Source organism: Bacillus rossius, chromosome 14, assembly GCF_032445375.1.
Source record: "Bacillus rossius redtenbacheri isolate Brsri chromosome 14, Brsri_v3, whole genome shotgun sequence".
NCBI lineage: Eukaryota > Metazoa > Arthropoda > Insecta > Phasmatodea > Bacillidae > Bacillus > Bacillus rossius.
This window is the reverse complement of record NC_086341.1, coordinates 13,977,154-13,996,183: the sequence shown is the minus strand read 5'-3', so window position 1 is coordinate 13,996,183 and position 19,030 is coordinate 13,977,154. Positions and strand designations below refer to the sequence as shown.

Here is a 19,030-nt window from a genome sequence, read left to right as displayed (position 1 = left end):
CCCTCGTGCATCGTGTTCGTGGGCTCTTGAGGCGTCCCACACGCCTCGGAACTCAGGGAATTATACACGTGACCACTGAACCACACATTCTGAGCTAGTGATTTTATTACCAGCGAACTTGCACAGGCGAATTATTACACGGCACGTTACAAAAATGTTAAAAGAGTTTTACGTAAAGTACTAAAAAACACAGTTGCAGGTGATAACCAGTTTATAGGCTGACCAGGTCACCGCGTGGCCTGGCCTCGAGAGTCAATCACGTACTACTCGTACGAAATATTCGTAAACGGAAAACAAATATTTAGGCGAAAGAGTCTACCACCTGGAGCAGGCCTCGAAGAAGTTACAAGGTTTTAGATTTATTTAAAGATGCGACGTAAACTAATGGATCAGTGAACAAAAGAGATGAAGTCGACGAGGTGCGCGGGCCGCTCCCATCATGGCCGCCAGGAAGGGTTAAGTTCCCGCTTTTTTACCGGGCAGCCGTCCGGTAACATACTTAATCAAACGAATATTATTTAATAATAAACATAATTTAAGTACACTTATTTATTATTAACAACCTTTAGTTATGGTGTTATTTCTTATTAAAGTTTAAAAACTATTGGCGGGTAGTTCTGCGGAAGCCCGCATGGGGCGCTGCGCCGTCCTTAGTTACTAAAACTTGAGGCGTGACAATTAGGGATATTTTATTACATAAAAAGGATTATACATTATATTTATTTTAATAAAAGAAAGGGGTCGTCGCACCGACTATAGCACCGCCTCTTGCAGGGCGCCCAACACACACACACGCACGGGGCGGGAGGTTTAAATAGAGGGTGGTGGTGGGAGGTGAGGGGTAGCGACGGCGTGAGGCACATCTGGCTAAGGGAGGGCTTAGCTCCGGTCGACGTCAGTTGTAATAAGCAATGAAAACCACATTAACTTTTCACTTCACTTTATAAACAGTCGACGAAACAGTTCACGTGTAGATGACTTGTAATTAATTTTAAAAACTGCCGTTTAGCTATAAAATTTAAATATAATTATGAACAAGTTTTCATATAAATAAACTGTAATCAAATATCTAACATCAATTATATGAATCACCATAATTTTTCAGTCAATTGTAACATAACCTATTATTACTGCACTCACCGACAGCGTAACAGAACACTGCGTAACGGAACAATGAGCGTAATGGGACACAGTGTAACGGGACACAGCATAACGGAACAATGTGCATAATGGGACACTTTTGTGCATGCAGCCGGCGTTCATCTATTTATTAGACGTCACGTCAAAAAACAGTTGTATCAAGATGAACCACCAGTAGTGATGTATGCGCGCATAGTCCTTTGGAATTTATGTGATTTGAACATGACTACTCAACAGTGTTAGAGCTTTGACTTTGGCCAGAGGCTGAGGCTACCCATCCTAGTATAGTCACCACCTCGGAGCCGTGACTCACTCAGCTAACAAGACAGTTGGCAGTGTCCTTAGCCCTTAGACCTTATCATCACTGCTGGCGCCTACCCCGATCTACCACATCACACTGGGACCCCTCAATCACCTAGTGAACCCGTGGTCTGATGGAGGTCTATCCAAACTTCTCCTAGCTGTCCAGGCCAGTAACCACAACATCGACTTATTAAAGGACTAGGGAACCCTTAGAGTCTGCTCCAAGCGATTGGAACACCACCACCAAGTACGAGACCTACCCAATCAGATACAGTGCCTTAGAGGATACCTCAACAGGGATCCTTTCACTTTCACGGATCCTTCCCGTATTAATACCAACTTCGGTGTTTATATTCGGCATTGACTGTTCTCCAATAGCTAGCTGACCAGCCAGTGTATCGGAGCCACTCCACTGGATCCTCCGACCCGGCATACCTTGAACCAGCGGCATTACAGCTGAGTAACCTCCAGACGTACCCGGACCCCTCCGACGCAACCACGAAAACCGTGGCTAGAACTAACCACCTAAGCCGTGCCAAAGATCTGGAGGGCCTAGAATTTCCCTTGGTACTTCCCCGACTGCTCAGCAAAGCTCAGACGGTTTACAGCCCTTTAAGTCCGGGTGGCCTGATCACACCAGAGGTATTCTCAGTCCTTAACCTTACCGTAGGCCTTGTCCTCATTTACTATGAGAGGCCTTTGGGACCCAGACCCCAAGGATTTGCAGTTGAATCTCCCAGAAATGTTTTAATCTCAGCTGCTGTTGCCCGCAAATTCAGGCCATATACCATTTCTTGTCGCAGCCAGGCAATTGAGGATGCTGTGAGGTGGGGTTACGCCTGGTAGTGTCCTCTATAGTTATAGACGCAGCTATGACCAAAAGCTAAGGAAACCTCTCTCAGCATAGCCACCACCACACCCCCAGACAGCGATGCCACGGGGAATAACAAGGGGGAACTTTTAAAATTTTCCGCCTGTAAAAGGCTGTAAATGGTAACTACAATGTAATGGTTTATTGTTAAACATAAAGGCTGGCGTGTAAAACTCTTCCAAACAAACAAAAAAAATGGCTATACAAAAAATAAATATAAGTAAATCATAAACATTAATTCGACTAGTGTTTAAGGTCTTTAAAAGTACTCAAAATCAAAGAAATGTTGAGTATGCGATGTAACGAGCCATAGCGGTGAATTAAAAACGATTGATTCTACCAGTTTAATTATTTATGTTTGCAGATATTTTAATTTGTTTATTTTATGAATTTGGTGATAGCACTACTCTGTGAATTACTTTACTCTATGACAATAGACCAGGGTCGCAAAAACAATAGACTGTTTTCTTTAGGCAGAATTTATTTTATTGTTATTTTCACATAAACATTTGTATTGATTGTTTTATTATTTCTAACTTTTTTTTAAATTTGAAGTTATATTTTTTTTGTGTTAATTCTTTTTCAAAATAAAAGGTTTCTGTATTTGCCGTCCGTTGGCTTGGTTTCACAGAGGACCAATCAGGATGCTGTATTTGATTCTGATACATTTTCGTATGATTCGAAATTGGAATGTACTTCCCTCTGTATTCTGTGCGTAAGTTAAAGCGAGTAAGCGAGACGCCGTTGTTAAATAACTCAAAATTGACTGAGTGTGAAATCGTGTGTAATCCAGCTTATGTATTAGCTAGAAGTACTTAAATATTCTAATTTTGACATTTTATATATCTAGTACAGTGAATAGTGCTAGGATAAACCTAGAAAGGGTTTGAAAATAGGAGTGATCTACACTCAAGAAACGCAGTGAGTTTGATCAACTTTCCGGCAACATAGTTTGCATGATACTAGGTTTCAAAAGGTTATTCCACTATCCTCAGGTGAAATTATAAACATATTTCACGATCTTACGTTTGATTCAACTCTAAAGTACCCTATTAGCCATTCTTCATCAACTTGACTTTGTTTTTGAGAACATATTTTAAGCGGCTTATAAGGGTAACTACAAAGTTAATTTCGTCTATATTCCCCCGAGGTTTTGAGCCTAGGCGAGGGTGCCCACAAGGAGGGGTAACGACGCAGACTGCGTCATTAAAATTTCAGGGGGGGGGGGATGGGGGTTAAAAGACGAGAAAAATGTATATATTATTTACATAATTATATCTTCTAATGTGAAAATACGTTTCTGGTGCTTTGATAATTGAAAGGGATCTTGTAAATCAAATTGGCAACCGCGCACTTTCCTCAACAAAAGAAGTTATCTGTCGGTTCAGGATGGAAATATTACCTGATATGACCACAATTATTATTAAAAAATCAGTTTAAATTAATGCAAAATGTGATAAAATATAATACTAAAAAAGTATAATATTATCAAATAATTGAGTAAATCATTGAGAAAATAGCATAAAAAATTTCGTGGGAGGGGGGGGGGCCATCATTAGATTAGGGGGGGGAATTCATAGTGTTTGGTTGAGGGGGGGGGGGGGCGCCTCTGGCCTAGGTAAATATGTAGTAGAGCGGTATGTGTTAAATTTTTTTTTTCTTTCTGAAAATACTTTTGTTCTATGCTCTTTAACTTCCTCTTTTCATTAAACCCGGCGGAAATAACAAATTCCAAATACTTTTGGAGATATCTAATTATTTAATTTTCATCACAATACCTGTGCATTCATGCGGTGTTAAATATTGTTTTTTGTTTACGAGTATGAATTTTTTTTCTTGCGGCGTTCACCATTGTGAGTTTTAACGTTTCAAATTTTAATGTTTGATTTGTTATTTGGATATTGTTGCACAAGTAATAAGTAAAAAAAAAAAATTACTGGAGTTCCTGCTGTTCATCTTTGTCCCGGTTTGTTAGTTCAGGTCAGTTACATTGTAATTACTTTAAAACTATAACAACCATTAAATATAATTCATATTATTTTTAATGTCCGCTTAGCTTGAAAGTATTTATAATGTAACAGACCTGACCTAATCGACCATTTTAATTAATTAAGCATTCACGAACACACTGCAAAATAAAAAAATGCAACATTCGAATGATTTCACAGGTCCTGTATATTGCAAAATAAGAACAGCGATATCTCCTAAAGTATTTGTAATTTCTTATCTCCGCCGGGTTTTAAGTAAAGAGGAAGTTAAAAAGCATAGAATAAAAGTATTTTCGGAATTTAAATTTTTTTTTAAACAAATATCGCCCAATTACGTATTTACCCACAATGAGATAGCTCAGAACAGACTTTAATTTATGAAAACGATGTAAAATCATGTCCGTGAGAATTGTGTTAACTATATACCGAACTTTTGAGAGTTTTATTTCATTATCTGTTGGATTCTCGCAATAAATGATTTCAAAGTGCTTAGTACCGGTACATAATATGCTGAGTATTGGCCTACATAAAATTTATTGTCTGTTGCTTTTTTAACTGGACTAATAGCATTGCACTCCAATTAATAACGTTATTTGAACACATTTACTAATGTAATTTTGTCTTATTGTGTGATCGTGTGTAAGGTTATTAGGCACTTCAGATATTTTATTTTTATTTTTCTGCACTATAAACATAGTTACGGACACGATAATTAACCTTACATTAGACTTTTTGGGTAAAACAAAACATGTGTCAAGTGTGGTGCAAAAATGGTTTGAGAGCTTAGAAAGTAGAAAAACAAAAACGCAAGCCTCGTCTTTATATCAATTGTTTGAAATATTATACAGAATAGTGAATAATATGCTACAAGGATTTAGTTGATCTACATGTTCTGAATTCCCAGAGGATTGATGGGCAATATAAGAGAAAGGAGAAGATTTAGGTATTTATAATTGGAGTTTGAGCAGATTAGACAGAGAGAATAATGTAACACCACGGAGTTACAAGGTTTGTTCTATGGCGAGGCGCAGCGGGACAACGAGGCATTTGAAATGTTTGTGGCGGGCAAGTTACAGTTGTATTGTAAATGCCACCGTAACCATCCAGATTATTGTTTTATCTAAGAGTGAGGAAGTTTGTGTGAGCAGTTGTATTTGTAAGTACATTGCATTAAAGCCGGACTTGAATGTAACTACTACCTGACATAAGAATTCTGTTTACCCTCTTCGTTGTAGTTTAGCTAAGGGATTTCCCACTGGTCTGTCACATGTAGGTCAGTGAGGATTCAAACTAGGCTGTATAGCATCATGAGTGATGTTTCTCGGTTAGCCACATGAGTTGAATGGTCCATGACTGACCTTCCTGTGGGAGGTTATCTGAGAGTGTTGGCGCCGGCCAACAACGTCTAACCACGATCCTACCGTGAGGCGTCCACCACGTATGTGCACTCCGTAATCACAAAAACATGTACAAAATACAAGTAAATTAGTGTTTGCGATTGTCTGAAGAAACATTATATCCATAATTACACAATGAGAATGCAGTCACTGTAAAGAGGGGATAGCGAGATTTGTTAGGATGGAAGTAGGAATCAGAGGATGCATTGGTGAATAACATCACAGATCCAGAAGATAATTCACAGGACACACATTACATTTGTCCAAACATATAAATTGATCGTGTGTAACCATGAATAAATTGGAAGGTGTGATAGAAATGAAAAACAAAATGTGGCTGTTTTTCAGGTGCATTTTATAAATGTATTTTAAATTGTAAAAAATAAAAACAAGAAAGTTGCTACCTCATTACATATGTAATCTAAAAAATACATTAACTCTTCTAAATGAATATTTACTTCCATCTTAGACGTTTGCAATATTTACTTAATTAGTTTAAAAATACTTTAAGCATCAAATTAAAATTGTTTTCCCTGTAATATATTTTTTGAATGTATAGACCTTATTGTGCTTTTACAATTTAATTAGGACTGTTTCATCAAACGGAAATTTGATAGCGCTACTTTCTGTTGAATTATAGAGTAAATAATTAACTATTTAAGTCTCTCTTGTCGCACGTTTTTTTGTTTGCTTACTCTCTATGGATTAAATTAAAGATGGCGTTTGAGTCATGTTGGTGTTTTTGTTGTTTTGAGAATGAATGGCATAGGTTATAAACTTTTATTTTGGTATTAGAATGGAGGTGACAGGCAATGGAAACCGCACAACTCGATTTATGATGGAAGGTGTTGGTGCACGAGTTATACGTGGGCCAGATTGGAAATGGGGGAAACAGGTATAGTGTATAAATTCGGAAATGCAGTGCTTGAATTGCAAATACTAGATTATTATTATTATTATTATTATTGATTACTGCAGTGATCGGACAGAAACCAGGTAACCAGTATTTCTCAAGCTTTTTTTTCCTTTCCGTCTTTCTTGGCGCCTTAAACGCTTTCCTAGTGTTTTCCTCCTACTTTAGGCTTTCCCATCGCAACTCGTCTCCCAACTCTTCCCACCCTCCTACCCCACTTGGTAATCATAACTAGCCACTCCTTTCATTTGTCCTTTAAGCTCTCCCACTCAATTTCCGTCATCAGCTATGTGGGGATGTTTAGATAATTATCCTTTTCGCTTCTAATGATTCTCTTCCACTTTCCCTTCAACCATCTAGCTGCTCTCCTCTGCACTCCCAGTTCCCTCTCAGTACTGGGTAAAATTCGTATGTCGCGGCTTTTCCGCAAAGTTAAAATACAATTACGGAAATACAATTTTCCAACACTTGGAAACATTCCTGTATTTACCCTGAAAACAGAGTTCATAAATATGTAATAGTTCAAATTACATTACAGTACCTTTACATGGACGGTGCCGCAGCCATTTATTGCCGGGATTCTTTGTTTATTTTGGAGAATTTTAGTCAATGGAAGTACTTATTGTTTTATAATACAAGTAGTTAATATGCCATATATTTATAGAGGTACAATTACCACTAACTTCCTTTCCTGTGGCAATTTATCTTCTTCTAGTGATCTAGTGAGTAATACCCCCAGGTACTTTGTTTGCCATAGCTTCTTCTCCCAGTTTTACGAGTACATTTCGTATGCCATGCCTTTCCAACTGTTTAGAGCTTTCACTATTTTCTTGATTTCTTCCTTCATTACCCTCAACCGTTCCTTATTGCTCTGTACCTTGCTCTTCCCTTATCCCTTTCCTCTGGTTAACCTTCTCAAACACTGACAGGTACTGCTTTCTCCTCGGATCCCACCGGAACTTTCTTCTCCTGATTCCTAAGTATAGATACCTCTACCCCTGTGCCCTTCGTGTTCTTGACAAACCCGTGCCATCAAATTGGTTTGTTTTGCTTCCTTGATGTCTGTATTCAGCTGTTTTCCAATTCCTTTTAATCTGTCTAGTACTGTTTCCTTTCCCCTGTTCGTACCCAACGCATATAACCCTCTCTCCTTCCTCTTTAATTCTAGTATATCCATACCATAACTAGGTGGGTTGCCTCCCACATTGATAATTTTCCTTGGTTCGTGTTGTTCCTGTGCACCTCCTACAATATCGTTTGTTGTCAAAACTTACAGTTTACCGTTGTGCCCTTGTTCCAGGATGGTGGTGAAGGGCATGTTGGCACTGTCAGAAATTTCGAGTCCCCAGAAGAAGTTGTGGTTGTGTGGGACAATGGCACAGCTGCCAACTATAGATGTTCTGGTGCATTTGATCTGCGAATTTTGGACAGTGCCCCAACAGGTAATTTGAGATCATTCCATAAAGTGGGTCAAGTAATATCTAGGGACCAGATTATATGGTGAATTGCGATAAAACTGAAATAGCACCGAAAAGCATGTGAATACACCAGAAAACACCAAAATTCAAGTTAATGCACCATAAAACACCAAAATGCAATCAAAATCATGAAAGCATTTTAATGAAAACTTAACTGAATTACAATTACAAATACCTAATCTTTTAAATATTAAATTTAATGAAAATAATTTATTTAGCAAGATGTTTGTACCACAATTTAATAAAAAAATAATTTTTTTTTTTACTGTTTTATTATTTTAACTGGTATTAGTTGCTCATTTTTACATTACGACCTTAGAACATTTTTCAAACACACAAATAATTATAAGATTTATTTTATTTGTCCCAAAAAAGTTATAGGGCCTATGTGCTTATTACAAATCATATTTTTAAAAAGTACATCATGTATCAATAAAAACGGAGAAATTATTGTCATGGAACATTTAAGCATCATATTTGTTGAGTAATATGTTATCTTTAATAAACAGATTTTATGAAAAATAAAACAATAACACCAAAATCTCCTGTTTTAAAAATAAAATTGGCATTAAAATAAAACCATAAAATTTTGTCTTTAGTAATACCATATAAATGAGGATTTGTGCTACATAATAAAGAAAAACCCTAAGTTTTTAGAACTTTAATAGCTACCAGTTACAAAATTTGTGAAAGGGTGTTGCAATACTTAAAATTAGTTTACCAGTCTTAAAACTGATGTGTATTTTAATCATGAATTTATGTTATTTTTTTAATCCTTGTCTCTTTTTCTGCTAATATTAATTAAATGTTTAAAGGATACAAAAACTGTTATTTCGTCTGATCAGTCAGTGTATCATTTCATGTTTTACTTACAGTACTATTATTTTGTACAGGCGTGAAACATGATGGCACAATGTGCGACACTTGTCGCCAGCAACCAATTTTCGGTATCCGTTGGAAATGTGCGGAGTGCGGCAACTACGATCTGTGCTCCATCTGTTACCATAGCGACAAACATCACGTCAGACATCGCTTCTACCGCATCACCACACCAGGAAGTGAAAGGTACATTGTGAGCAAGTGTTATTTTGTATAGCGCTACTACATTTTGTACTACATTTAAATTACTGTACAGTAGGGCGTATAGTTTTATTGTAAGTAAGATATTTCAAATACAGTATTTACCCAAAAATAATGTGACTCTGAAAATAATGCAACCCTAAACTTTTGATTGTGAGTTTATGAAAATGATTGGAAATCACAATTCAAGTACACAGCACTTGAAAATTATTTAAATTATTAAATTCATTTCATAACTACTATTATTTATAATATTTTACAATTACTTTCTGGTGCCTCTTTCATCAGTAGAGTGATGGTCTCTTTTGGAACACCAAGCTGTAGCTAAAAAAAAAAGGGTATAGTTCACCCCTGTAGAAGGTGTGGTTTGTGTTGGGGGGAGGGAAAGGTTGTTCAGAAAGCAAACTCATGCAGCGATACACAATACACGGTGGTTCCATGGGAGGGTGAAAGGAAAGGGAAGAGCATGTAGTTTTTAAACTAAGTGGAGGTTCAGGATGTGGTAATTAACAGCCCTATAGTGGCATAAGTGGCACAATTAACTGGCAGTGCCTGTATTTCTGCTAACCTTATTCCAATGGCAAGATGCAAGTTTGCGAAGATAATGGGACCCCTACTAATCGGTTCAGCAGTTTTTGTCAAAATCATAATAATTCTAAGTACATTAATGGGAGTTAACTACAGGCAAAATTAAACTTCATAATGTTATCACAATGTTACTTCCTAAAGGCTTAGTTTCACACTGCCGAGTTGGCCATTTCATTTCCATTCCATTGCTATTGTAAATTCATCACAATATATTGGATATGCTGTAAGGTCACAAATTTTCTCGCCAGATATTTGCTGAATGTTATATTTGAGCTGTGAAAGGTTACACGTGTGATCATAATTATTAATACTTGTTTGACCTTTTTCCGCTGTTGGATAATATTTAGCTTGAATGTGTGTAGACTGAATTTTGAGATAAAACATAAACTTCAAGAAAGATATTCCGTTACATTTACAGGAAAAGCCCTCATGATTTCATTAATGAGTAGAAAATGAAATAATGAATATGGCATTTTAGACCTAGTCTTAAGAAAATAACATACTTGTAATGCCACATGTTCAGATACAATAAAAATAAGAAATAGCAATCATTGGTTAGTGATAAATTAATTTACTTTAAACATTACATTCTGATTTCATTTATCTGTTTGTGAGAAGTCCAAGATATACAATAGGTAGCTAACAGTCCGCTGGTAGTTATAATGGCATTAGAAAGTTTGTTTTCTTTTGTGGGTAGTGAGTGACCTTATGTAAATGTTCTCTCGTAAGGGGTCCGCCTAGAAAAATGAGTATCTGTGTTAGCAAAGCAGGATGACAATGTGACACTTGCTGGTGCTTCTAGCACGGTATCGCGTCTAAGCACAAAACTGTGGACTGGCATGTAGTCTTCTCTTGTATAGGGCAACTATAAGATTTCAATTTGGGTGGTATCAATAACATTATATAGTGGAGAAACGACAATAAATGTGTAATGCAAGTCCTTTGAGCGCTTTTCAAGAATTTGTGCCTGGAGTTTCATGTGTGAAAATTATTCTGGAAGCAAGCTTTTGCCATTTTCACTCTTATAAAAATACATTTTAAAAATGAAATATGGAAACAGAACTATTCATCAGCCCTCAGCGTATTCATAAATGGCTTTTCGTAAACATATGCCACTTGGATATCTTGCGCTAAGGGTGACACTGGTGCCTGCATGAAATGCCCAGTCATCTTTATGCACAGAGCCGTGAGCATATTAAATGCTCACACTTTGCTTGGTTTCATAAATGGTTAGTAAAAACGTTTCATTATAGAGCAGTGTGTAAATGGGGAGTTTAGCCATGTTGAAGGAATTAGTGTCTCTTACTGTGCATTATAAATGATTAGCTTTTTAAGGGTGCAATTTTGTGTCATGTAGGAAGATCCAATTATAAACATCAATAACTGCGCACATAAAGTAAAATGCAAATTTATTATTATTTTTTATTAATTGTGACTTTGGTGCCAGTCAAGTTGGAGTGAAAACCTTTCCAAATTAGCTTTGTTCTTGAAAAAAAAAAGGAAAAAAAAAAAAAAACTAAACTAAATCTCCAAATTAGCTAAGAAGTTTTCCTTGTTTGCCAACTTGTCTCAGAAATGTTGGAAGTGAGTCTCATTATTTATTTTAATAGAATTATGAATCAAATTGGAAATTATTCATTAACATCAAATATTTTTCAAATTAAATTCAAACCTACACTAAAACCATTTTCTTTCAAACTTCACACAAGTCCATGACAAATTGGTGCAAACTACAGTAAAATGAAGAGAGAAATTTGTATGGAACCATGATTGAATGGTGCAAAATGCAAGAAAACAAAGAATCTTGTAATGTAGTTTGAACTTTCAAATGCTTATATCTCAGTTCCGACTTCAATGGACCTAGAACACTCCAATTCTCAGGCGACGAAATGTAGAATATTTTTTGAGCACTAGCAGATCCACACCGTGGCCTTGGTGCGCGCAGAATGCTGCTGGAGCCCCGCCGCAAGAGCAAGAAGATCGCGATCCGCGGGATCTTCCCCGGGGCGCGGGTGGTGCGGGGCGTGGACTGGCAGTGGGAGGACCAGGACGGGGGCAACGGCCGGCGCGGCAAGGTGAACGAGATCCAGGATTGGTCGGCCGCGAGCCCCCGCTCCGCCGCCTACGTCATCTGGGACAACGGGGCCAAGAACCTGTACAGGGTCGGGTTCGAGGGGATGGTGAGTGGATTCCGGGCAGCGTGGCTGATTTAAATCACAATGGTTTTAATCAGGTTTAAAAAAAAATTGTTTTTAAAAAAATGTATTTTTTTTTATAGAATATCTTAATAAATTTTAACGAAAGGTTTAATTCCACTCCAATAACAATAGTTTTCTCTGTAATGTTTCTTGTGATTTACTGGAACAAATAATTTTATACTTATTTAGTAGTGATGTGCGAGTCTCGGCATCATCGAGAACGAGTCGAGACAGAAATTTTCTCGATCTCGTCTCGAGATAATTTTTTTGGCTCGGAATTTTCGAGAATTTTGTAAACAAGAAATAGGTTAGGTAATATAATATATTGAGGCAGCATTTTGTGTTGCGTGTTGAAATAATTAACATATCTTCAACGTAACGTAGATCGTATAAAATAAAATATACTTGTTACGATAGTATACACGATAAATTATTAAAAAGTTAAAAACGAACAACTTCCGTTCACAAGTCACTACATGAAACGGTAAACGTAAACAATGAATTGTGCTGTGGTTATCACATTAAATTACAGAAGAAAATGATTATTTTCCGTCAATAAAACCAACATTAAAGTTAAAAATAAATCATTTTCGGTATCAATATCAGGTATTAACGTAAAACGGTACGGTAAAAAATAAAAATATAAACATGACTGCAGAATTGTTCCGCGATTGCATTTTGTTTTATGGCCTTAGGTTATACACATGGCCAGCAGTATATAACAAGCAACATGATGTTTAAATTGCGGTCCGTATCGATAGTGACATATCGATAGTGGCGAATGTTCAGACTTTCATGATCAAGTACCGTCCATGGCTCAAGGAAACTGTATAGACTATGGAGTCAATAACGTATGTTTACATATGACAATAGGCAAATAAACTTGAGTGTAAAGGTAAAGTTGTAATTGCAATTGTGGATACTTGATAAAATTATTGAATAATTATGTATGTTTGTCAGATTATTGAGTTTTACTTTTTTGGATCATATTATCCTGTTAACTAAAGTACAGATTTCTCGATCTCGACTCGATTCTCGAGAATTTTTAAATTGCTTTCTCGATCTCGTCTCGAATTCAAAAAAGTCTTTCTCGCACATGCCTATTATTTAGATTTCGTCATTTAAATTAATTAAATAAGTTGTAAATTATACCCATATAAATACTCCTCTAAAATTAAATTAATTGGCAAATTGTGGTCAAAATTGTAAAAAGAAGCAGGAAATAAATAAAATTATCAATTAAAAAAAAATTCTATTTTGTGGGAAATCTGACTACTGTAAATCCCTATTCTGTGATAAACACCCGTTCTATGGAGAATTCTCCTCCTGTGGGGAAATACCCTTTCTGGTGAAGTCTGTCAGACGTGAAGATTTGCAGGACTTCAGTTCTTTGATGTTAGTAACTTCTTGTTTAACATGAGTGGCAGAAAGCGGGATGTCGTATGGTTTTCGTTTGAACATGCTGAGAACCAAAATAACTAATGTAGTAAAAAAAACCTGGTTAAAACAAAAAAAAAAAACAGGTTTGGTTTTTTTCCAACCCTGATTCCAGGACACTAGCGCTCGCTTTCTGCTGCTGATCACAATGTTAGGACAGAAGTGGGAAACTTCATGGAGATTCTCCAGTGATAGCAATTTTTAGGAGAAAACATCATGCTTTAGTCTGTCATGGGAATGCAATTTTTTTTTTCAGATGCTATTTCAAATATTTTGATACCATTTGCAACAAAGCTTCCATGCTAAAAATATTTTCATTGCCTAGGGCTTAGCTTTGGCTGTGTGTTGAAGTCAACACTTATGAACTGGTGCGATGATCATGTCAGTGGTAGTCACCCTTTATTTCTTTGCGGTGTTTACAGACTAGAGGCTGTTAGTAAATACGTAGTTGCAACAAGGTATAGAAGGTCAGGGAGATATAAATAATGCCTTGGCCAAGAATTGAGATAAATAGTTCTAAATAGAATGTTAGCAAATAGATGGAAAAACCCAAGATGGCTTTGCCTAATCCCCGTTAATACGTAGCCGTACACTATATAAAATGACACACGCAAGGTTCTGTTTGAATAAGGTGAACCCACGCGTGTTTTAACAGTATTTCTATAATATTATAGGCCCCTTCTGGGAGGGGTGCTCTCAGAATGGTTAATCTGATTGCCGTAACAAAAGGGATAAACAACAGTGCTATAACAAGTAAACGAGGGATTTCCAAAAACGACTGTTATCAGAACAATTTATTAAATAATTTATCCAGGGCGATCAACAACTGCCAAAGTTCATTACATATGTTCAAACATGGGAATTTCACATTTAATTAATATGCTTTCCAAGACCAAGTTATTGACAAGAGCATACTCCATCATGATCTCAAGTATGTGTAAAGTTATTTTTATTTTATTATTAACACGTTACTGTCCCTCGTTAAATATGTTCCTTTATCAATACAGATTAGAAATTCACACTAAATATTGAGGGTTACAAATTTGAGAATCACACTCAGTCTCATTGGACACACGCGGCAGAAAGCCCCATATTACACAAAGCGAGCCATCTTAAATGATCCTCAAAGCACAAGCATACAAATGTGGTTAACACGCCGTACATCATAAATTTGCATAGTTATGAAAAAAAGGAAAGACTTGGTAAAGAACAAACAGAGAATGTGCACACATTAATTACACAAAGAATAAAAAGTGATAAGCTTCGCTGCCAACGCTGGGACTAACATTCCTATCCTAGCGGGTAAATAACAGAGCCCTCACGAAAATTGTCTCGCAGTGCGCGAACCACACATACATCTCGCTAGTCACGGTTGACTAAGGGAGGAAAAGCTCTAAGAATTACTCAAAACATAATTTAGAAGGTGGCAGCGGAGACAATGATTTTAATAAAATAAACTAGTAAGGAAAATTTAAAACATTTACGTTAAATACCGGGGGCGGCCACCGCGCCCCATCAGAAATCACTCAAAGTCAATATCAACCGTACCTTATCAGCGAGAGCAAAAGAGTGTTGATCGGTCGGAGTCCCAGCGTCGAAACAGGAAGAGGAAGGGGGAACAAGCCCTTATAAAAACTACCCAGGTGGCGCTAGCGTCGTCAGCCGCCGACCGAAGAAACGAAAAGAGGGGAACGGGAGGGGTTTCAAGCAAATGTTAATGGTGGGAAAGAGAGGGAGGGAAGGCCGTGTGCACGGGCGCCCATGCAGCCCGTTACAAAGGAAAGTGGAGAGAGAACTGTGCCAGCTATGGGGATGGGTTTTCTTTGGAAATTTTCCAAATAAGTAACTTATCAAAAAAGAAATTAGTCAGGAAAATTATGAAATTTTGGTCAGGTAAAAGTCAGAACATTTTTATTACATATATGTGTGTGGACACCCTGATATTTCATGTCTTGTTTTATACTAGCTTTTGTACATTGTGCACGAAAGTAAGTTTGCAAAATTGCGCATATCTACATTAGGCTGTACCCAGAAGTTGAATGTGCAAAGTGTGTGGGTTTCATTGTGAATTACGTTCCCAATTTTCCATGGTTTTGCATGGATCGTAGAAAATAGTTATTCTCATGTGTGGTAAATTTTTTGTTGACAGGCTGACTTGAAGGTGGTGAACGACGCAAAGGGGCAAACCGTTTACCGCGACCACCTGCCTCTTCTCGGGGAGCAAGGCCCGGGACGTACGGGCCCCCACGGCCTGCGGATAGGCGACCAGGTGAGTTGTGCGGACGGTTCTACGGAGACTGCTGACTGAGCGGGGCTCTACGGTAATACACTGCTCTCTCACAGTGGAATTATATAGGTTAAAATTACGTTTTGGCCATCTTGTAATTGACTTGAGGTAAGTTTTTGGACATACGCCATTGCTAAGAACTTTTTCTGTTGAAGAAAAACTAAAAAAAAAAAACTAAAAAATGAAAAATAAATAAATAAATAAATTTCTTTGTTTGTTGACTATATTCCTGTTACGAATTATTTTGTGGTGTTAATATCCTTGTTGACAACAGCAATTTTTTTGCTTAATTTAGTGTTTTTTGTCTTTTTTATTATTTATTTATTTCTTTATTTTTCATTTTTTAGTTTTTTAGTTTTTCTTCAACAGAAAAAGTTCTTAGCAATGGCGTATGTCCAAAAACTTACCTCAAGTCATGCACTCCCATTGCACGGATTTTTCAAAGATAACATCTTGTAATTGGTTTTATTTCTTTTTCTCTGAATCATGCCAGGCAAATACCCGATGGTGTCTCACCCTAGACCATGGCCAATTCCTTTCCCGATACCCCTGGTTCACGTCATTGAGTGTTAGTCACTTGACCTCGTCGATAAGAAAAAAAGTCCATCTTAAAAAAAGAATATTAAAAATATATGCAAAAAGATATAGAGTTAAAATTTTAGAAATAGTCCTTAAATCTAGTAATGATTTAAAAAAAAAAAATTACACGGTATGAGACCAGGCCTTAAAGTGTGTAGATTGTACCTTGTTGGCTATTTTATAGTGTGAGGTATTGATTGTATATTTGGATGTTTTTGTCATTGCAGGTGAACGTTGACCTGGAACTGGAGATAGTACAGTCCCTTCAACACGGACACGGCGGATGGACGGACGGAATGTTTGAGTGTCTGGGAACCACGGGCACGGTTGTCGGAATTGATGAAGACCACGATATCGTCGTGTCATATCCTAGTGGCAACAGGTATGGTAATTTTGTTTACATTAGGATTAAGGGATGGGCCAATCGAATCCTCAAAAAACCATTAATGGTTTATTGGCACGCTTTTCGGTGTTACTTTAATTTTATCACAATTCACCATATAGTTGTGTCCCTTTTAATGATGGAACATGAAGCTTAAAAAATTAAGATTTTATAGAGCAAGTATAAAAAAAGTTGAATATTTCTATAGAATTGTGTGAAAAAGTTGAGTCACGGTTATGAAAAGGGAGAAAAGGTGAAAATTAACGGATAAACACGTTTTTTAAAGAGCGCCATTTAATTGAGTGTTTTTTCGGTAAAATTAAAGTAACATTATCTAAAAATTCGATTTCGTAAAGCTATATTTCCATTTGGCAGTGTGAGACCTAGCATTAATATGAGGGGTACGGACTGTGGCATCGACCGCGCTCTAACTTTGAGTCGCGTGAGCCTCGCCGCTCGCGAGCGAGACGTGCCAGCCGAACGTCGCCGACACTCGGGGGGACGTGCTCCGCAGGTGGACCTTCAACCCGGCGGTGCTGACCAAGGTGTCGGTGGCGGCCCCCAGCGGCAGCGCCAACGAGGCCCAGCCGCAGTTTGCGGTCGGCGACCTGGTGCAGATCTGCAGCGAGCTGGAGCGCATCAAGATCCTGCAGCGCGGCCACGGGGAGTGGGCGGAGGCCATGGCGCCGGTGGGTCGACATCAGGGCTTTCACGTCCTGGGAAGTACCGGAGGTCGGGGAATATACTTAGAATACTGAAAAAGTCAATGGAAATTCCAGAGTTCGGGGAGGAAAAACTTCATGCTGCAGTATGCCATCGCCCGGTCGTTTAAAATTTTTCAGATGGTTTTAATAGTGCATAGTAATACACACTATAAAATGGCGCATGTGAAGTTCGGTTTGAAATAAAGCTACTGGAATAAAAACTAGGACAGTTGTGGGGATAATTTAAGCTGGGTTTTTAATATTAAGTTTTTATTGCTATGTAATTATTAAACATATTTAATAGGTAAATTAAATCATTGCCGTGTATATTTTAGTTTTTTTTTGCAGAGTCTAGTATTTAGAATTAAAAGTATACATGTGTTTTGCTTCATGCGCAAATATGATTACTGACGAATATGCGTGATTGGCAACACTGAAATGATGTTTCTTTTCTCTCCTCCCCCGCAGACACTTGGCAAGATTGGCCGCGTGCAGCAGATATACCACGACAACGACTTGAAGGTGGAGGTGTGCGGGACGTCGTGGACTTACAACCCGGTCGCCGTCACCAAGGTCGCTTCGTCTGACGGCACTGTTCCCGGGACATCCAGCGGAGGTAGGTTCCGCAGATCGCCGTTTTTGGATGTGCGATGCCGAAACACAAAATATTTTTTCCATGAATTTGGTAAAATGCGAGTAAATTAAAAATTATGGTGTGACTTTCAGATAAGGAGTTTCTATTGGATCACATAATTGTCACACATTTTATGCTAAAATCAAATTTGAAAAGTAGGGGTGCAATTTTTGTGCAAGAAACACTTATATGTTGAGGTTAAGTTTTTCATGAAAACAATTGATATTGTTGGAAAGTACTTTTATTTAAAAAGTAGAGTATACAAAGACACACCAAACAAATAAAGTTTATTATTTACTGAATAAAAATGTACAGTAAAGTCCGTTGTAACGAATACGGTCTATAACGTAAAGTCCGCTATAACGATAATTGCCATCGGCACCGTCAGTTTTGCATATGCTGCGTAGGATAAAAATTTCGGAAATAACGAATGCAGCGTGGGCTCATTTTCGCTATAGCGATAGATTACACACCTGTAATTTTGCTCTAAAACAATGAGAAAACATCTACAATTTCCTTAATAAATGAAAAACAGCTTCGCACAATTCCACGCGTCCGGCAAACGAAACAACGCGCATGATGTGGCCGTCTTGGCAACACCGCACAAGGTAGGGCCCCACAGCGAGCATAGCTTGCCTCGCGGCGACGTGACGAAGGCAAGACAGGGCCCCGCTGCGAGCATTACTTATTTAGAATCACGCCGATTGTAGGGGAAGCCTACAACTCACGTAGTTTCGGTTCCCTACCACGTTCGTGCAACTTCGGATTTCTCTCAAAAATTGAAATTAAAAAAAATCGAAGGGTTAGGTTAGGTCAGTCACAACATGCTTCTTTTCATTGGAAACTTCTGATTTAGCGGCTGAAGTGGCGTTAATACCAAAACGCAAAACTTCATAAATCTTTGGAAATTCTTGCAGGGAACCGAAACTACGTGAGTTGTAGGCTTCCCCGATTGTAGCCCGTAAATGAGCATAACTTGTCTCACACTTGCATCGTAAGCGTGCGGGGAGTTGACGAACACGGAACTTGTCGAGCTCGTCTTTTCTAATCA

The 19,030-nt window shown here is 37.8% G+C and overlaps 1 protein-coding gene across 2 annotated transcripts in view; it reads left to right on the top strand.

Annotated features, from left to right (window-relative positions):
- Window positions 1-6,392: 6,392 nt before the first annotated feature.
- Window positions 6,393-19,030, top strand: part of LOC134539166 (E3 ubiquitin-protein ligase MIB1) — a 1,057,197-nt gene continuing 1,044,559 nt past the window's right edge. Inside the window, exons 1-8 of one of the 2 annotated variants that reach the window (XM_063380944.1) lie at window positions 6,393-6,594; window positions 7,913-8,054; window positions 8,984-9,155; window positions 11,704-11,938; window positions 15,543-15,662; window positions 16,487-16,641; window positions 17,156-17,330; window positions 17,814-17,961. In XM_063380944.1, coding sequence (XP_063237014.1) covers window positions 6,496-6,594; window positions 7,913-8,054; window positions 8,984-9,155; window positions 11,704-11,938; window positions 15,543-15,662; window positions 16,487-16,641; window positions 17,156-17,330; window positions 17,814-17,961 — 1,246 coding nt within the window. In that variant the 5' untranslated portion in view covers window positions 6,393-6,495. The remainder of the gene's footprint in view (window positions 6,595-7,912; window positions 8,055-8,983; window positions 9,156-11,703; window positions 11,939-15,542; window positions 15,663-16,486; window positions 16,642-17,155; window positions 17,331-17,813; window positions 17,962-19,030) is intronic. The other variant, XM_063380945.1, reaches the window with a different exon arrangement.